This window comes from Bathycoccus prasinos (assembly GCF_002220235.1).
Source record: "Bathycoccus prasinos genomic : Chromosome_14".
In the NCBI taxonomy this organism is placed as follows: Eukaryota; Viridiplantae; Chlorophyta; class Mamiellophyceae; order Mamiellales; family Bathycoccaceae; genus Bathycoccus; species Bathycoccus prasinos.
Window position 1 is genome coordinate 581,654 of NC_023995.1, and position 19,183 is coordinate 600,836.

A 19,183-nucleotide genomic window follows, 5' to 3' on the forward strand; every position below is an offset into this window, starting at 1 on the left:
AACAAAATGAATAAACACGTCAACTGAACTTAATACTGCTGGGCCTTGACTCAGCCGTTCATTTAAGATAGTCAGTTGCAGCAGATATATAAGGTATATAAGTGTCATACAGTTACCGATACGATACTTAGTCAACTGTGAGGGATGAGAGACACCAGTTTTGAAGAGGGCTTCTTTAATAAAGCATCCGTTGGCGAGAAGTCTCCACAAATTTCAATTTATAATACAAACGTAGTATGGAACAAAGTGTGTGCTATGTTTTTGAGCTTGACGAAACACGCTTCAGAACAATTTAACGCAACACTGCCGCTCCTTGAACTCACAACGGCAAACACGCACATAGAGCAAATATGGCAACAAATAGAGCTCCAGATTTTAAGTATATTAAATCTTATTAAACCTAACCTAAAACTGAGCAGTTCAATAACACAAAATTTTGGAAGAACTGAAAGTGTAGCATGGAAGCAGAGAATGAGGAACGATTCTACAATTGGACGAAAGCTTCATGATCCGGTTTTTCCGAGTGCAGAAGTCCCACGAATCAACCATAATGAGCACCTTGTTCCAGGAAATATTTTGGCTGTAGAGAAAGCGCTGGTTAAGAAGCAGTTTCTTAGTCAGTTTACAGGAGAAGAAAATAAGGTTCATAAATCAATAAAATCTCCAATAGCAGTGTTGTCCTCTTTTCAGCTCGTACAAGAAAGACTATCGAAGGAAATCGATAAGCTTGAAACTCGTGCGACAACTAAAGAATCTTGGTCTTTTGTCGGGGAAGCCTCTGGAAAACAGCGTCCTTTGAATAGTGCATTGGAAAGCGATCTCGAATTTAATCAAGTCTCGCAACCGCGCCCTAATATCAGTATTGAAGCGACGCATACATTAGAGAATTTGATTAAGCAACGAATATTATTGAACAAATGGGATGACGTAGAAGCTACCGATGTCATCCAAATAAGTACGAAGAATAATACTCAGTTGAGCGATGCCAAAGCAAAGGTAGGACTTGGAGAAATATATGCAAAATCGTACATGAATCAAAGGTCAAACAAAAATGAAGAAGTGCTAAACACAGCTGACTCGAAAGATGACGACCTAATATGCTCTGCTCGCAATTTATTTGACAATGTCTTTCTTAAGTTGACTTCTCTAACAGATTTATCTATGAATACTGAGAAGAGGTCTGATCAAATACTCTCTGAGAGAAAAAGTTCAAATAGTCATACAACCAAGAGGACACCGGAAGAAATTTTTATGGTGCGGGATAATCGGAAGCAGCCAATGAAGAAAAGGTCCAAATTGGAGAAAATTCCTTTGCCAAAGTTGGCGCAAGTTGACAGTATTCATCCAGAAAGAGCACAAACAGTAAAAATTTCTGCAGAAAGTGCGAACTTAAATCAAAACTATGATAGTAAGAAAAGCAAACATTCTATTTTTGATAAATCAAGCAAGGTTTTTAACTCACTGGAAATGTTGAAAACGAGTGTGTCACATAAGCAGAAGGCTCTTGATTCACAAAGGAATGTGAACAGAAAAAAATTGTAGAACTAGGCAAGTAGTATTGTAAGATCGCCCTTACTCAGAAGTACACCATATATGCAGTTGTTGGCAAACAAGTCGACACATCATGTTAAAGTTTACATACTATTATAACTGTAAGGCTTCAATGGAATCTAACCTAAAATCTACTCGCAGTGAGAGAATTCTTTTGACCTCAGATCTATTGATACGCCAAGTCAACAATCCTGAGCGATCGCCCCAATAGTCCATTATTTCGTCGAATGTCTCGAAGCTCAGTACCATTCCAATTTGATTCAGACGTGAAAAAATATCACGCATTTGGCACTGCATCAAACTTGTTAAGTTTGCAACTAATTTCCGGATTTCTCGTTCAAAATGAAGACCTCCAAGATGATTGAACCGCAATCGCGTCATGACAATCATCTCAATGCGTCTTGAAAGATCTTCAAGGATTTGATGCACAACTTTGCTAAAGTTTGAGGATGACATTATGGGAACTAAATTTTCAGTGATTTTCTGAAAAACTACAATGATTTGCCCAATCCAATTGTTGTGATTATCTTCATACTTATCATGAGCAAGTTCGTATGAAGTTGCAGTTAAGATCTGAAGACACGTACCAAATATATCAACAAAAGCATTTGAAACAATGTCAACCATTTTAGAACAAAGATTTTTAAATTGTAACGAAGACTCCTTAAGGTTTCTGGTACAATTTAATATGTACTCTTCTTCCTTGATTTTACCATGCATTTCTCCAGAAATAAGCAATTCATCTAACTTCAGTATTACTTCGCTCATAGCATCTATATCATTCAATGATCGAATAAAAGCGTGAAATTCTAATTTCGCCTGGGTATTTCCAGCAGAAACATGGTGAAATTCGATTGCATCAACGAGTTGATCCGTTTTTATGCAACTTGCCTGCCTTGTTATTCTACCTGAGAGCTCAGGAAACACGTGGCAAGTAAAAGCAGAGTTCACTGAGTCTAGAACAGAGCTAACACATTCATATGAAACTGTTTGTATCGCTCGTTTAATGCTACGCTCCGAAATGTATAGAACATCGTCAACGATTGAGCTCGTAAGAAAATTCCCATACTCCTCGACATTGAACGCGATGTAAATACTTTTTTTTATGTAAAGAAATTCGAGTGAGCAATAAATTTCATAAATTTTCTCAAAATCTTTCAATTTATTCTCATACAGCTTGTCAGGATTAAGACGAAATATTGTATTGTCGCAAATTTCGGTAATTTTCGAACAATATATTCTTCGGTACTGCTCATACTGAGCACATAGTCCAGACAACTCTTCCAGAAAGATATCAATGTCATGAGCAGGTAAGGCACAACTTCTCTCCATGATCTCTGCTTGAAGTACATCGCGATCAAATTTCCTTCGATTTAGATACATCATCAAAATTTTTTGAAGAACTTTACTGCATTCTTCGTGGCATAAGAGAACATATTCAGAGACCAAATTCTCATACAAAATTGAAGTCAAGCTTCTACATTTCTTGTCTAATATTTCAAGAGTATTATCAAATAGGCACGTGATTGAATTCAGAAAACATCTACGAAAAACATCTTCAGGCCCTTCACATACTGTGATAATATTCTCGTAGTTCTTCCATACATGAATCTGGGTATATTTGGATAAGTATTGAACAACTTTTTCAGCGCCACCAATCTTAGAGGCAATTTCAATGTAGTTGAAGAAGAAGTCACCTTCACTGAAGGTAGCATCATTCAAAATGAGCTCTATTTTCTTGTTTAATATTGATTCCACATCGTTCTTAATGACTGAGAGTTCGTTCTCGAAAGAATTTTGCGATGGAATGAAGTTTTGAATGGAGATTTCTCGGAGGCTGCTGAATTCCACCGACTGCTGTAATGCTCCAGCCAAGTCTCCAGCAATAAGACTAACTTTTAGCTTTCTTAGAATTTCTTGTTTACTCAGTGCTCCTTGAATGCAATGCTTTGTTTTTTTGGCTCTCTCTTTCGCTAGATTCAACTTTCGAGCAACAAGTACGGAAGAAAGTGCAACTTCACTTCTTTCAGAAGAGGTAGATCTTAATCGGCTCGTAGATCCTCCGACCGAGACGAGGAGTTCTATATTGATATTTTTCAAGGTTTCATTTGCACGGAATCTCGAATCTAGTAATCGCGAGAGAGTTTCTGCATTCTGATTTTGTTCTTTCCGATTTATCTGTAGTGTCTTCGTAACTTGTGTGGTGAAATCAAACTCTGTCATTTCTTGAAGAACTTCTCGTACAGAAAAATAATTTGCAAGTTTATGAGAACAGACTTCCCACGCGCGCGCACGTAATAATTGCGTGCCAATAAGTGGAGTGCTTACTTCTTCGTCAACTTGATCACTGGTCTTGCACCTCGAGATTATGTAGTTCAGACACCGTGTAATAAAGCGACTACCGGAAACCTCGAAGTATATTTATTCGGGTTGCTTTGAAAGTCATGACTCGCACAGCATTGCTATTTAGAGAGGTCCACCTTTTCCTTTTTAGCTTTTTTTTGTGGTTGGGTGTGCGCTTGTTTTTTTTTAATGCATGCTTCCTGATAGGAAGTTCTCGATTTTAGAGTTGTTATACGACAGTACGAGTACTATAGTAGCTTATTGTGTCTGAGAGTTTTGTACGTATTTAGTGAAAACGTTGTCGTGGCTATATACCCGCGGGCGCCACCACACAGTATTCGTATGTATAACGAGGGAAGTTCAAAAATAGTAAAACAGACAATAAACGGACAAAAAAACAGGTATGGACCGTCTATATATGGGTGTATAGGCGTAGAAAAAGAAAAAAAAAGGTTGAAACACTGCAAATTCTATGGAAAAACAATTTGCACGATAACATTGACTTAAGTGAAAAGGTATATTGTATGAACTTGATTTCCCATTTTTTAGAAATATGAAAGTTTTATTTATTTCTGTATGCCAACTAATCCTCGGCCTTCCACAGAAGGTTGGTAAGCCTGCCCATTTTTTTTCTTGAGACCAGAAACTTTGCCGACAAGTTTTCTTATTCTGCGTTGCTCGTTACTTTGTCCTCTAGATTTTACCTCACCTGGGTCCATCTTCAGCCTTGGCCTTTTGGTATATTCAGGGATAGAGCTATCTGGAATCTCCGCATGATGCCTGTATCCCTTTTCGCCATATTTTGGACCAGAGCGAGCGGGAACACTCACATCGTCCATCGACTCTAAAAGTTTTGAGGAACGTTTAGTTCTCCTCGTAGCTAACTCCTCGTTATCCGAGTCATAGGCATCATATACTTGTCCACTTCGATGAATGTACTTATATTCTGCCGATAGCTCGTATACTGGTCGACTCCATTTCTCGATTAACTTTTTACAAATAGCGCGGTTACTTCCTGTCTCTTGAGGAATAGTCGTCAAGAACACCAATATTTTTGCTAAACCCGATCTTTTCAATTCCTCTTTTCTATCAAAATCGTCAGTTTCGACGGGTAAAATATCAATGAGACGTATGAGACTGCTGCGAAGATTGATATTTGGTAAGTTTCCATCCGGCATAAGATTAAGCCACATGCACAGAACTTTCAACAATCCGTTTTTCAGTAACAACTCTTGAAGCTCAGTTTGTCTCAACTTTACTTCTACCTCTGGTAACATCTTCAATTTATGTACAGCAGGAAGCTTCCGAGCATAGGCCTCCAAATCCTGTTCAGCTGCAACTTCCATTTTAGATAAGAAATCAATCACTTCAGTTTTCATAGTTTCTTCTCTGCGGCGTTCTTTTCTTTTCTTCTTAGCTTTGGACCCGAAGAAATTACTATCGTCATCAGATTCCTCAGCCTCACTATCATAAATTTCTTCATCTGGTCTATTATCTCGATCAAAATGTGGTACTCCAGCATCATCTATGAAATTTATTCCGGTATCCTTCTTACCATAACAATCTTCTTGATGAATTCTCTCATTCAAATTTGCATCACTTTTCTTGGTTTTCTGTCCAGTATCCAATCGCTCCATATCGAGATTCTCTAGCTCAATATTCGTGTCATCACCAAATAATCTAGTCATCATTGACTTTGGCATTTCTTCGTCTTCCATTTGGTTTTCTTCAATTATTTGTTTGAATAAAAAAATATCTCACGCCCCGCGCGTTGTTGCGCTACCGAGATAGAGATAATTTACAGATGAGTATTCGAATTTAGATTCTTAGTAAAAGAAAAGAGTATAAAGTCCACACAACATATATGGCATAAATACCCAAGCGAGAGGCTGAGAGACCTGTTTCCTGAATTAAATGGTACCAGGAGGACGAGCTCGTATCATACGATACAATACGTATTTGCTAAATATTTTGGTGGCCATGATCATGTTTTGCATACAATAATTTAATTGACATACAGTCTGACAGTATGATTCATATGGATTTTTTTGTTTTTGTTTTTTTATTTCGGTTCCTTGATTCCATACGTACGCTATTGTGGTCATCAACTAGACTACGAGTATTATACCTCGGAACCTCGCAAAACAGTTGTAGAGTTAACCGTAAGACTAATAACCGGCTCCTTTCTTTTCTACCATTCCACTGCTACAATTATGGCCATCCGTCACGCGTACGAAAACAGGTATTCATCGCAATTCTAGATTATGAGTTATGTTCATATTTTACTTACTTTTGTAGTAATGACATTGGTGTTTTTGGAACATTAACGAATGCATATTGCATAACTGCGATAGGGGGGTCCGAAAACTTCTATAGGTGAAATTTCATGCATTGTTTTACCCCTCACTCACTTAAATTTCTACAATTAAGCATATTTGAAGGCGAACTTTCTCGAGAAATACCAGTGATTAAAAGTAGTATAGCGGGAACTCGGTTGGTAGGTAGAATGTGTGTAGGTGAGATTTTGCAAACTTCTTGCAGTAGACCTGCTTGAATTAGTTAATAGGAAATAAAAAGGGGTTACTGCTTCCAAACTCCACCACAGACCAAGGTAGACTACCTTAAGGCCAGCGCTTGATTATATTTGAATGATTTTGTATTAGAGTTACTGCATATTCGCAATTCTCTTCCAGATTCTGTGCTTGTCCAAAGAGTTGAGGAGAGACTTTCTGGTAACTTCTACTTCAACTTTGTCTCAACAGAACCACTTTTATGTATAAATACAGCTCTCGGAAATTGTATTTCATGCAATGACTATACAGCCCTTTTACATCCGGATATTGACCGTGAAACAGAAGAGTTAATTTGCGATGTTCTTGGCGTAGAAGCTTTCAGGGAGGTATGATTTTCTTTATTTGCGAACATTTTGCAACCTTTAGGCTTTGTTAGACTATTGCAGGAAATGCTCTAGTTGGAAGTTATTGCAAATTCTCGAGCCAAGGTGGATTGGTACACCCACACACAAGCCTGCAAGAACTTGACGAACTTTCGTCTCTTTTACAAGTCCGAATTTTTTTCTCTATTTTTTTCACATTATATATTATTTTGAAGGTGCCCCTCGCAGCAGGCACAGTCAATCGAGGGAGTGATATTATTTCTGCTGGGTTGATTGCGAATGATTGGACTGCCTTTTGCGGGCTAGATACTACTTCGACAGAACTAAATGTACGCATTTTTACACATAATGATTAGATATTGAGAGGTAACAAATAGGTGATAGAGGAAATTCTAAAAATTCGGAGTATTGAAAATAATAAGTCCTTTGAGAGCACTCGTGCTGCTATCATTGACACTTTGGTCTAGTTTGAATATTCTTTTTAATATAAAATCTATGAATGAGGTCGTTCTTGTATACTGATCCCGACTTTCATCTATTTTAGGAGTACCTGTGGATGATTTTTCGACATAAATATCTCAAATGAAAGTGGAGTTATTTCTTCACCTTATCGATCAATCCATAGTCCTTCGCTTCTTGTGGATCGAAATATCTAGGTCTATTTATATCCTTTTCGACTTCTTCGATCGATTTTCCGGTAGATAGAGATAGTATTTTTAGCTGATCATGTGTGATAAGAATAGAGGGCCAGAGTCGCTAGAACAGTAGTACCGTTTGAGACTTTGTATTTCTAGTTTCATTACGCTGAATTTCTAACTCAGAGGCCTATTGTTTTAATAGTGAGAATGACACACATAATATCGTAGGATAGACCATACCTGCCCTCGAAAAGAGTTTATGGGTTGTTTAATCATTATGCTAGCAGATGGAAGTGCGGCTCTGTGCCCCTGTGAAGATTGCATAAATGAATAGCTGATAAATACCTTCAACTTTTACCTTTTTACCAGCTGAGAGCAACATTGCAGCTTCACCCCAAGCTGTACCGATAGCAATAGTGTGTACAGGAGGTTTGACATATTGAATGGTATCATAAATTGCAAAGGCTTCGGAATCGTACCCATATTTTTGACCCTCCTAATAATAAACACTTCAACACTTCAATACAAGCACAGTTTCATACATACTTTTGATGTCCCCGTTGAATTTATGTACAAATGGATCGGTTTATTGTTATCTTCGTATTGAAGATATAACAATTCAGCAAGAATAAGTTCAGTCACCGAAGGTACTAATGTCATGCCCTACATGGAAGAAATTTAGATTTTGGCAATAATGATGAAGGGCATAATTACCAAGTAAACTATGCGTTCTTTAAAAATATATGATGGCAAGTCCGGAGGTAACTGACTAGATGCGTCTCCTTGTAAACTTGGAATCACCTTTAGAACAAAAACTAAACCTGAAAAATGGCAAATTAAAAATAAGCATTACCGCTTTGATCTCATGACATATTCGAGGACACTTTACTTTGGATCTTGCAGCTGAAATTCCGAAAAGTTTATTACCCTTACTCGTAAACTGTGTTTGGCAAGTTTGCGGATTCTTAAATTGAATTTTAGTATTGCGTTCTTTAATGAAAGGTTTCAACTTACTGCGAGCATGATAGCAAAGATCAACTCCTTGCGCACTACCAAATATTACGATCGCGTACTCCTTGTGAGAAGTTGTGACCTGATATGATGAAAATCAAAGAAGGAGACCAGAGATCTTTTATTTTACACTTTCTGAGGACTAACAGGAGTGTGGGGGGAGGCATAAAAAGATGAACCCTAATTCGCTAATTCGCTACCGTTTTCAGAGCTTTTACATGTTTTACAAAAAAGTTTTGAAAAAAAATAAACACTAAAAAAGAAGAAAGAGGCGAGACATTTTCAGCACGCGAAAGAATGCAAGAGTAAGCTACTGACCCAGAATAATTAATTGCTATCCAGTCAATGATTTGCAACTCGAAAGAGCACGCTTAGATCGTTATATTTGTTGTTTGTTGTACTAGAAAGTCTTCAGCACTTCACCTCTTAAAAAAATGGGTGCGTTCAACTTTAGAAATAAATTCTGTATAGTTTTCTGATGTAGTTTCATTTAAAGGACTTCGAGAGGGCTTTCGAGAGTTGTGGGACGACATGTTTTCTTATCGTACTCTAAAAGTGGTTAAAATAAGTGACAAGCGTTTAGCATATGTTCATAAGTCTTTAATGGCTTTGATTTTAGTCTATGCGGGAGTTTCTATGATTGGTGGTCACACTTATATGCTACTAGAAACACCTGGAATGTACATCTCTACTGATGTTTCCGATACAAAAAGAATGCTTGATTTTAATCAGGCGGCGTCAACATACTGTAACAAAACTATCACGGATTATGCCGGTGATCCACCTTTTATGGATTCTTTCCACGATAATATTTGCAAGAACTTCAGTACTTCTGAAATAGTGAGTGTTTCTGCAAATTCTATATTTGTGGGTACACACGTAAAGGAGACAAACTTTCAGCGAGAGTGCAACACCAGCACGGATTTGTGCTCCACTTTGCCACAATATGATACATCAAAGAACTATTTTGCCACAAATCCTGAAAACGTTACATTTCAGTTCAAGACCACTCTAGATACAAGTTGGTTTACAAGTGCTCCCTCTTTAATCTATATCAAAGATAATCAGACGAATACCATACTCACCGTCGACTCGGAATCTGCTGTTGTTAGTGAGAGGTACCCGTCTTTTAGTGTTGACGAACTACTTGAGCTCGCAGGAGTGAAACTGGATGATAGAAACGAGTTAGTGGTACGAACTGATTCTTTTGTTCCACCGTTCCCGCTTTATCGACTGACCGGAATACGACTCAGTATTGATTGGACTTTCAGTAATTTTCGTCCCATGTCTAGTTTACAACCTTTTGATTATCGTATTCTCGCAGATGTCTCAGTTTCATCCAGCAGTAAAGGATATCTTGTGAACACTGTGGAAACAGTACATTTTTCTGGGGAGCCAGACGATGTTACTTCGAGTGGCACAATCTTGGAATTTCGAGGGGTCGAAATCGAATTCAGATCTAATGGTCTGCTTGGGAAAGCTGATTTTTATACCACAATGATGGCTCTAATGTCGTGTTTCATCATGGTTTCGGTTGCTACAACAGTAGTAGACATTATAGGAGCTTTCATTTACGATTCTTTCAAAAATGACAAAATAGAAGATGACGGTGAAAGGCAGCACTTGGAGCACATGATTTTGAATCTCGAGACAGTAGGTGTGCCGTTCAATCACGATGATTTACAAGTCCTTCCCAACGTATCAATAAAGGAATTTTTGCAGCTCTTGCAACGCGATATTGTGAAGCTGAATTCTCTCGCTTTGCATATCAGTAGAGACCTCACAGAAGCTGGCTTCAATCGTCATGCTTCCTCAAAAAAGTCTTTCAGTGACGCTGGTACAAATAAGCAAGTTCGATACAAGTGTTACTTAATTGGTCCGGACAAATCTGAAATTTATCTGACTGGTGGGCCCCAAACAATTGGACGTGGAAACGGTAACTGTATCTCAAAGCGAATTTCTCACAAGCAGTTAAGTATACTGGCAAACACATATAATGGTACTGCTATACTTCGAGGGCTTCACACCAAAAATATGTCTGGTATTGCTATTTCTGGCGGGGCATGGCAGCCAATAAGTGGAAACGATGAGGTAGAGTTAGAAGATGGTGATATGATAGCGTTGCTTTTAGATGAGAAAAATCAGGAGACATCTGTCGAGGGAGTGTTTGTGTACAGGTCAGAATCTCTTGTTGGGAAAAAAGCGAAGAGCGGCTGGCTTGATTGGGTCCTTTAGCTGTTAAAACCTTTGTAAAACATTTCTTTCGAACCATTATTGTATGCACAAGTATATTTATGCATAAATTGTACATAATAGAGGTTTTCCACGGGTGCGTCCTAGTCCTTCGGAAGAGTTGTTAACATGTAAGGTAAATTTTTTTTTTTCAGGTGCGTGTGTGGAAAGTTGTGACCCCAAAGCCCCCGCCATTTTCCCCCAAAAAATTTACTCACAACCCCATCAACAAGGAAAATATCTTTTTATTTTGCCTTTGACCTTGATCAAGCCTGTAACCACACTGAAAGCCACTTCTATACTTCGCTTGCATGTCCAGATTTCACCATATGCTTTCAAAATCTTCTCGCCCTGTTATCACAGCGACTATCGTGCGATGTGGCGTCGGACGGTCTATTTCAAGACAAAACACTCGTGAATTCCGTTACGACAAATTTTATGCGATCCGTGACGGCAATAGTGGCGAGCTCAACCTGGGCGAGGCAATTGTGGAAGCAACGAGTACACATCCCATCCCTGTTGATGTTCATTACTCGTTTGCGCGTGCCCCGCATTTTCAGCAAACTCTTGAGGATGCAATTAATGACCAAATTAACATCGAATACAACGTGTCCTACATCTATCATAGCATGTATGCATTCTTCTCGAGAGATAATGTGGCACTTGACGGATTTGCTCAACACTTCAAGAAAGAATCGCTTGAAGAACGCTCGCATGCCGAGTTACTAATGGACTATCAGACCAAAAGGGGGGGTAAAGTATCTCTCCAGGCTATTATGCCACCTCAGCTTGAGTTTGAGCATGCCCAGAAGGGCTGTGGGCTTTATGCACTAGAGTTGGCGCTCTCGTTGGAAAAATTGAACTATGATAAATTACTTGAGTTACACAAAATTGCTGACGAGTGCGGGGATGCGGCAGCGTGCGACTTTATCGAAGGTGAGCTATTAAAGGATCAAATTGACTCAGTAAAAGAGAATGCTGAGATGGTTGCAAGTTTGACTAGAATGGGTGCTGATGGACCTCATGGTGGATTGGCAACTTGGCATTTTGATAAAATGCTAAAAAAATGAGAAAAGTTGTAAATCAAATTTGTTGTATCGTTTCTTGTGTAAGTTTTATACTTTTCCTTACCTAGAGAAGGTCACCTTTCATTCAATTTCTTATCCGAAAGACTTTGTATCTTCATGCAGACTATCACTCTGTCAGCTGCTTAGCAGCTCAGGTCAGCTCCAGCTTGTTGGCTCTTGGTCGTTGGCTGATTTTAATATTTTGAAAATATGACGGGGCCCCACCGTACGTAGTACTACGCGACTACGGCGCATATACAAAAACCACGCGCGCTATATACTTTTACTCTTCATAAAAATTTTCAGTTATGCACAGAAAAACAATAACTTTAGCACATAAACCTTGAACGAAAGAAGTAAGACTCCAGAACACATGACGAAACTATTAACCGCGGTTCTGTATGTATTTGCAGTTCTCCTGCTCCCTGGTCTCATGGAGGGTACTGAAGGGAGCGAGAATGTTTCTCTGGGAAAATACAGAAAATCTGGCATTCAAGCACCAGAAGTCTCTCCCAATCCCTACGGCCGACTTCTTGTGTATACCTGGGGAATTGGCGGTGCTCGTGTTGCACGTCCTTCGAACCCAAGCGCAACTCCTCCAAATATCGTAGAAATTCCTTCAAAATTTTCGTCACAAGATATTATACATATATCTTTTTCGGGTCACTCAGCTTTCTTACTTCGTTCAGGTGAACTTCTAACTGCAGGAAGAAATGATAGCGCTGGTGGGGGTGGCAGGGGTTCTCCACCAATTGATGACTCTGGACAACTCGGCCGTGATGGAGACATAAACAGTGCTCTTCCTGTTACCTTGCCAGATAACGCTAAAGTTACAGCGACATCTTGTGGTCGCTATCACACAGTCGCACTGACATCAACTGGCGAAGTCCTCACCTTTGGCCTGAATGATCGAGGACAGTTGGGCCGCTCAGGTATTCTTGGCTCGACAACTCGCTCGTGTGGGTGTGACAGCGGAGGTAATTGCAACTGCAGCAATGATTCAACTTCAAATAGTAAACCTGGAAGTGCCTGTATAGGCGGTTCAACGTGTCGTTCAGGTATAGCAACAAAAGTATTGTTTGATGGTAAAATACTCGGTTTTGATGACAAATGCAAGGCGAAAGCTGAGTGTCAATTAAATACGAGAGCAGTTGCTGTTGCAGCTGGAAGATATTCTTCTGCGGCAGTTTTTGAGGACGGAACTTTAGTAGTATGGGGACTCATCGCCTGCGGAACTGCTTCGGAACTTTTAGAGAAGAATGAATATACTGAATCCAGCGATATTCGTTCTAAACTGCTACATGACCCAAATTTTGCTGCTTCGCCTAGAAATATACGTTTAGATCCTCCTCCCAAAGAAGGCGTAAAGATATTGGACGTTGCTTTAGGTTACGTCCATTTAGTAGTTCTGACTAGCGATGGTTCGGTATACACGTGTGCAACAGGATTTGATGGCTACGCTAGTATTGTTAAGCAGAAAAATGAGCTTACCTCGGGATTAGGAAGGAAGATCGATTCGGTCGAAGAAGCTCTTAAGCTCCAAAAAGTTTTATTTCACTCCAGTTCAAATGAATTCATCGAAGTTTCCACTGGCAGGTGCCACGTACTAGCGCGCAATAAAGCAGGAGAGGTGTATAGTTGGGGTTGTTCCCGTAAGTCTCTTGGTCGAACTAATGGTGAACAAGAGGAACCCGGTCGCGTCAAAGGTGCAATAGAGGATGAATATATTAGTAGCGTTGCATCTGGAGAATATTTTTCATTAGTGTCCAGTCTTACTGGTAAAGTATATGGTTGGGGTTCAAGCTCAAATGGCCAATTAGGCCAAATATCCTCACGAGATGAAGAAATACCATTTCCTATCGATGATATAAAAGGAAAGGTTGTAAGAGTAAGCGCTGGGTATCAACATGCAGGAGCAATTGTCGGAATATAAAGTGAATAAACGAGAGAACATCAAAAAGATATTTCCATTTTACTTCTTCAAGAACATTTTTGTATCTGCTACTAGTTTTCCAAACTTGTGATGCTTCACACATTTGAGTAATTCTCTTGTAGGTCAATCGAACTTTGGAACAGATGGTGGCCTAATAGGACGCACACCACCAGCATTCAAAACAATTTCTTCTGCTTTTGGGTCACAGTATTTCGAAATCTTGTCGTACTCTTGCTTGACCTAGAGGAAAATCATCATTAGTCTCGCTAAAAGTTGAAACAAGCAAGTATGTAAAAGACCTTTACCCAAATATGCTCTGATAATTCGACAGGAAGATCTGCCTCTTCACCTAAGTTTTCAGCCCACTTTCCAGAGTTCGAAACATCTATTTCTTCTCCTAGTGAAAGGCCCACTCCCTGGATAGAAAGTCATTAACATGTTTGAAAAAATAAGATTATACCGTGTAGTTGACAATCCTTTTTTCTCCAATGTCCTTTTCTGAGCTTGATGGTGGTGGCATTATATCATATGTTGCCTTTAAAAAACATTGAGGCAGACTTCGACTTATTGTACAATATTTACCATTGCCAATGGATAAAAGTGAGTTTTCGCAGCTGATTTCTTCGTACCAAGCTTTTTCATCATTTCAATAGCCTGAGGATCGAACTTGTCAGGAATTAACGTTCCGTCAGCCTTCCGTCGGTCCCTCCCTCCAGCAGGCGCAATCCAAATTAAAAACCCGCCTTCTTGTAATTTCTTTTGCATCTCCTGCAATTAAAAATAGCATAAACTGAGAGAATACTTCGTCACAAGTTCTTTAAATACCTTAATAGTTGTCAAATTCTGCTTCATTTTTGTTGCCTTCAGCTCAGGAATGTCATTCTACATGAAAGGTAAGGGATAAAGGTAAAATATTTACATATATTAGACCATATGCTTTTTAGAGTTAACACACAAAAGATTCTTCCCCATGCTGAACGGTTTTGCAAGAAGATCGGTAATAACACGGTCACCAGCCACATAGGTAACCTACAATTATATTCCAAGTTTTGCTCAATTTATAGAAAAAGCTTAAAAAGCAAGCTCACTAACCTTTTCGCCCAGTCCAGGATGGGAAACTTCCGTAAGTAATGGAATGAATGCCGCGTCTCCCTTATTGGATTCAGTCAGGTTAAACACTTAAACGGACCAGCAAGTTTCTTTATCATACCTCACTTTGATGATTAGCAAATAAAATTACATTTTCGCCTTCCTGCAAAAAGAGAAAATAAGAAAATAAGATTCTATGCGATTCAAGTATGCAATACATTGATCTGATTCTGTATCTTCGTCCATTGTTCCGGATACATCACAATGGAGCGGTCGAAATCGATGAGGGATCCAATATACATATTAGCCATCTAGCGTAATACCAACTCAAAATTTCTCCTGAGAACATTATTATTTTTTCACCTGATAGTAATCGTAGGGCTCACGAATTGCCTTGTGATACGAGGGGAATTCGTAAGGAGTTCCTACGAACTGTTCGATATAAGCTTTCACCATATCCTGGAAACTTAACTAAGGAAGAGAAAAACTACTCTTGAAGCTTTCTTCACCTTGAAAATGAATGTCACTGCTTTCGACGCTTTCTTCTCATCTTTGAGTGCTATACATAGCTGAGACTACAGTTCAATATTAAAATTAAGTATATATTCGCGCATTCAAAATATTGAACCTTATAGCTATTCAACAGACCATCAAATACAACTTGAATCTTCTCTGGAAAGATGTTGACGAGCAATCGCAGGCCAACCTCACCGGGAAGAACATCCACAACGAGCTTTGCTAATTTCACCTTTGTCTGCGATGCAAAAATTTAAGAACACTTTCGGATCATTCGCGTAATCACTAACTTCTTTTGGCATGAAGCCGACCTTCAACATGGTGCTTGAGGGACAGGTGCGTAAGTGAATACTTTTCCTCCTCAAAACTCCAGTCTTCATCCTCCCACGAAGGGCAGTACCATTTATACACTATGAACGCCAATCTTAACTAAAAATAACACCATTGTTTTCTATTACCGCCGATCTAGAATATGTCAAAAGACTGTTATGGGCCAACATTTCTGCACCAAGTGAGCAGGGTGTAAAATATATGTTCAAGTTGTCTTTTTGTTGTCTGAAAGTTGTCTGTAAAAATATGTAGCTCAAATTGTCTTGAACTTATCTTGTATCTCCTGTGGGTGTGGAGGAAAAAAAATGGTGTTGGGTTTTGTTTAAGGTGTGATAAAAAGGGTAAGGTTTTACTTACCTTTTTTCTCTCAGCGTTCGCATTTTTACGTAAGGAGAGTTCTTCTTAGGCAAGTTTTCGCCTTCTGAAACGTTCGAAGGGATGGTATATATTATATTAAAATTACGTCTGTGTGTTTATTCGATTTTGCTCAATTTTTGAAGGTTTCCGAGTGCCGGATGTACGTGAATGAGTTCCCAGAGGTTGATGATGTGGTGATGGTTCAGGTACTTCTTTTTCTGGTATTTACAGAAGAATGCTCATTTATGCGTCCTAATTTGTAGGTGAAACGTGTTGCAGAAATGGGCGCTTATGTGCAACTTCTTGAGTACAACAACATTGAAGGAATGATACTACTCTCGGAGCTTACACGACGCAGAATAAGGTCGGTGACTAAACTTATAAAGGCAATGACATATTTGTATATTTTGGTTGTTGCGCTCATAACTCTTTTCTCAAAACAGGTAGGGAGGATTGAGCCTGTCATGGTACTCAGAGTAGATAAAGAGAAAGGATACATTGACTTATCGAAAAGGTATGAATCTTTTTCAAGTCAATAAATAGTGAAAATGTTTGAGCAGACGTGTATCCCCTGAGGATATTCAAGCTTGTGAAGACAGGTACAGTAAAAGCAAAATGGTGCATTCGATTATGCGGCATGTCTCTGAAACTACGTGCACTGATTTACATAGTTTATATGTTGTACGTTTTCTCCCTTCTTTTAGTGCTTCTTTTGAAATCAATATGAAAATTGTAGAGTCTTGGTTGGCCTCTCTATGTAAAGCACGGGCATGCTTTCAACGCGTTCAAAATAATGGTTACTGATCACAACTTGATTTTTTCGGATTCTTCTCTTAATAATGAAGTTATAAATGAGTCTGTCAAACACGCATTAATAAAAGATATATGTCGTCGAATGACTCCACAACCATTGAAAATTCGAGCAGATATGGAACTTACTTGCTTTAGTAGTGATGGTATTGAGTGTATTAAGGATGCCATGCGAGCTGCGGAGAGCAGTTCGACCAAAGAGTGCAAAGTGAAAGTCTCATTAATTGCCTCGCCCCTCTATGTGGTCACAACCCAGACACTCGATAAGGAATCTGGAATGGCCACTATTGAGGCAGCAATCCACGAAGCTACGGTACGACAACATATTTGCAAACGCCAATTTTTCATGATTCTGTTCCAGGTTCGTATCAACACGAGGAAGGGGAAGTTGGTTTTGAAGGAGCCACCACGCGTTGTGAGTGAAAGGGATGACAGATTACTTGCAGAATCTATGAACGAAATCAACAAAGATTCGAGCGAATCTGAAGACTTGAGTGACGATTAATCAATATTTGAATAATTCTCCTAGAAGTGAGGTGGAAAAATGGGGACAGCTGAACCACTGAATTCTAGATTTTAGGTTTCCGTAGTTTGTGTTAAGCAAGTAAATTTTACTGCGAAAGTGTTCTCTTCAATTGTATTGAAACTAAATCAACTGATTCGATTAAATTACTCTAAGGTCAATAACTATGCACGCAATATTATCTTGACTACGATTTCTCAAGGCACGTTGGACAAGCGCATCCGCTACCTCTGTCATAGAGAGCATTGGATTGCTTTTTAGTTTTGAACACACAAAAGTAACTGCTTGGGATCCATTCATAACGTCCCAAATTCCATCCGTTGCAATGATAATGAATTCATCATCGGTGGATCTATTAAGTTCATGAACATGCGGCAAAGCAACGACTGGAGGTGCATGAAGAGTTGAAGTTGTCGCCTGTACATTTCCATCATATCGAAATTCCTCTAAAAGCTCGGAACGTCCACCTTTAAATTCGTAGTCTCCAAAAGCACGACTGACTGCCAATATTCCACAGACTCGCTCCTGAGTGACCCAACCGCCCGCCATTGCAATACGCTCAATTTCATTTCTTCCACTTTTCGTTCTTGGTGTTGGACGGTGTTCCTCTGTCAATGAAATCGGTTTACCCTTTCTGCCAATGACAGCACTACTATCACCCACATTTGCACAAACGATTTTGTGTTCATCTATGAAACATATTGTTGCTGTGCTTCCACTCCAACATTCAGGATCACCTAAGGTCGCGATATGATCAATTAATGCACTATCTGTCAATCTAAATATATCTTGAAGGCTTTGTGGGCTTAAAACCTGAGCTATTTCACTGATCGTTATTTCACTTTTCATGAACGGAATATTGTTACTTTGTCTTTTCATTTTTATTTTCAGCATATCAAATAGCTTTCGCTTGAGAAACAGAGCACTAGATGAACCACCATGTCCATCGAAAATACTAGCGTACATGATTCCGGCTTTCAAATTTTCCTTAACAAACCATGCATCTTCCATAGTCTCACGAGGGCCCATAGTCTCAGCAACCCCCCATTTCAAAACGGGACTCGAGATCATAGATCTCGGAGTTTCGTGAATACAAAGCGGACTATTAACACAAAATCTCTCTTTCATTGAAAAATTGCTTTTAGTGCATGACGACCTTCTGAAATCTAGGGGTAGAGAGGCTGGGCTGTACTTTCGATGTAGATTCGTGCACCTCATGTACTTCCTGAAAATTTTAAGGTTTACACAATATCTTGGCTTGGCTGGAAAGAGCTAAAATGATTGGTGCGTATCAAAACAACTAAACAAAAACAAATGAGAAGAAGATGAACTTTGTTATATGGCGCACGACTAATTTCTTACTCGTTCTCGGACAGATACTTTTCCAACGACACAAATAGTTCCGTAATTAAAGAAGAGTCCGAATTTTGTTCGTACATACACCCTTTTAATTAAATTTGAGCGGGAGAGGCAGCTATGCATAGCTGACAGCTATAGCTGAGCAGGAAAAGCCAAATAAATTTCAAAATATGAATATATATATGCATAAAAAAAATTCAGGAAGTGGGTTCGTTTAATTAATGACGCGTGGTATATACCTGCTCACAGCCAGTTAGCCATAGCATCTGCGCTTCAAGCTAAAACTTTCGCATTTTGTACCTTAAAGTGCACTGCACGTCACCTATCACACGTAATACGATAAGGATACATTTTCATTTTATTTTGGTAACTTGATAAATAGCGCGCTCAATGCATTTAACAAAACTTTTATGAACTCAGTTCAAGTTTGAAGTTCCAATAAGTATAATATGGATATACATAGAAATGACAGAAACATATTTTTGAAACGAGCAAAATATTGATTTGGAATCCGTGTGCTTGTTTTTT

General features: G+C 39.0%; 11 protein-coding genes across 11 annotated transcripts; 6 read left to right on the plus strand and 5 right to left on the minus strand.

Annotated features, from left to right (window-relative positions):
• Positions 1–144: 144 nt before the first annotated feature.
• On the plus strand, positions 145–1,542 carry Bathy14g03170 (U3 small nucleolar ribonucleoprotein protein MPP10; the record flags this gene model as incomplete). Its single annotated transcript, XM_007509210.1, has 1 exon — positions 145–1,542. One exon carries the CDS (start codon positions 145–147, stop codon positions 1,540–1,542), a length of 1,398 nt encoding a protein of 465 aa, XP_007509272.1.
• Positions 1,543–1,644: 102 nt separating this feature from the next.
• On the minus strand, positions 1,645–3,774 carry COG4 (Conserved oligomeric Golgi complex component 4; the record flags this gene model as incomplete). The annotated part of the gene is made up of 1 exon (XM_007509025.1): positions 1,645–3,774. One exon carries the CDS (start codon positions 3,772–3,774, stop codon positions 1,645–1,647), a length of 2,130 nt encoding a protein of 709 aa, XP_007509087.1.
• A 686-nt stretch (positions 3,775–4,460) lies between these two features.
• Bathy14g03190 (unnamed protein product) lies at positions 4,461–5,531 on the minus strand (the record flags this gene model as incomplete). The annotated part of the gene is made up of 1 exon (XM_007508993.1): positions 4,461–5,531. One exon carries the CDS (start codon positions 5,529–5,531, stop codon positions 4,461–4,463), a length of 1,071 nt encoding a protein of 356 aa, XP_007509055.1.
• Positions 5,532–5,932: 401 nt separating this feature from the next.
• On the plus strand, positions 5,933–7,146 carry eIF6 (eukaryotic translation initiation factor 6; the record flags this gene model as incomplete). The annotated part of the gene is made up of 5 exons (XM_007509085.1): positions 5,933–6,270; positions 6,325–6,410; positions 6,461–6,505; positions 6,558–6,793; positions 6,844–7,146. The coding sequence occupies 5 exons, from the start codon at positions 5,933–5,935 to the stop codon at positions 7,144–7,146; spliced, it is 1,008 nt and encodes a 335-aa protein (XP_007509147.1).
• Positions 7,147–7,384: 238 nt separating this feature from the next.
• On the minus strand, positions 7,385–8,451 carry Bathy14g03210 (ATP-dependent Clp protease-like protein; the record flags this gene model as incomplete). Its single annotated transcript, XM_007508956.1, has 8 exons — positions 7,385–7,510; positions 7,562–7,615; positions 7,669–7,737; positions 7,787–7,924; positions 7,975–8,091; positions 8,143–8,229; positions 8,282–8,392; positions 8,443–8,451. The coding sequence occupies 8 exons, from the start codon at positions 8,449–8,451 to the stop codon at positions 7,385–7,387; spliced, it is 711 nt and encodes a 236-aa protein (XP_007509018.1).
• A 422-nt stretch (positions 8,452–8,873) lies between these two features.
• On the plus strand, positions 8,874–10,674 carry Bathy14g03220 (predicted protein; the record flags this gene model as incomplete). Its single annotated transcript, XM_007509266.1, has 2 exons — positions 8,874–8,877; positions 8,936–10,674. 2 exons carry the CDS (start codon positions 8,874–8,876, stop codon positions 10,672–10,674), a joined length of 1,743 nt encoding a protein of 580 aa, XP_007509328.1.
• A 308-nt stretch (positions 10,675–10,982) lies between these two features.
• On the plus strand, positions 10,983–11,741 carry Bathy14g03230 (ferritin; the record flags this gene model as incomplete). Its single annotated transcript, XM_007508992.1, has 1 exon — positions 10,983–11,741. The coding sequence occupies one exon, from the start codon at positions 10,983–10,985 to the stop codon at positions 11,739–11,741; it is 759 nt and encodes a 252-aa protein (XP_007509054.1).
• A 430-nt stretch (positions 11,742–12,171) lies between these two features.
• Bathy14g03240 (predicted protein) lies at positions 12,172–13,671 on the plus strand (the record flags this gene model as incomplete). Its single annotated transcript, XM_007509181.1, has 1 exon — positions 12,172–13,671. One exon carries the CDS (start codon positions 12,172–12,174, stop codon positions 13,669–13,671), a length of 1,500 nt encoding a protein of 499 aa, XP_007509243.1.
• Positions 13,672–13,794: 123 nt separating this feature from the next.
• On the minus strand, positions 13,795–15,656 carry Bathy14g03250 (glycerol-3-phosphate acyltransferase; the record flags this gene model as incomplete). Its single annotated transcript, XM_007509194.1, has 13 exons — positions 13,795–13,911; positions 13,971–14,087; positions 14,132–14,206; positions 14,254–14,439; positions 14,497–14,553; positions 14,602–14,700; positions 14,764–14,823; positions 14,882–14,923; positions 14,979–15,071; positions 15,124–15,219; positions 15,270–15,335; positions 15,389–15,514; positions 15,567–15,656. The coding sequence occupies 13 exons, from the start codon at positions 15,654–15,656 to the stop codon at positions 13,795–13,797; spliced, it is 1,224 nt and encodes a 407-aa protein (XP_007509256.1).
• Positions 15,657–16,121: 465 nt separating this feature from the next.
• Positions 16,122–17,278, plus strand: Bathy14g03260 (eukaryotic translation initiation factor 2 alpha subunit; the record flags this gene model as incomplete). The annotated part of the gene is made up of 4 exons (XM_007509179.1): positions 16,122–16,145; positions 16,227–16,477; positions 16,524–16,644; positions 16,700–17,278. 4 exons carry the CDS (start codon positions 16,122–16,124, stop codon positions 17,276–17,278), a joined length of 975 nt encoding a protein of 324 aa, XP_007509241.1.
• Positions 17,279–17,437: 159 nt separating this feature from the next.
• Positions 17,438–18,514, minus strand: Bathy14g03270 (predicted protein; the record flags this gene model as incomplete). The annotated part of the gene is made up of 1 exon (XM_007509109.1): positions 17,438–18,514. One exon carries the CDS (start codon positions 18,512–18,514, stop codon positions 17,438–17,440), a length of 1,077 nt encoding a protein of 358 aa, XP_007509171.1.
• Between the last annotated feature and the right edge of the window lie 669 nt (positions 18,515–19,183).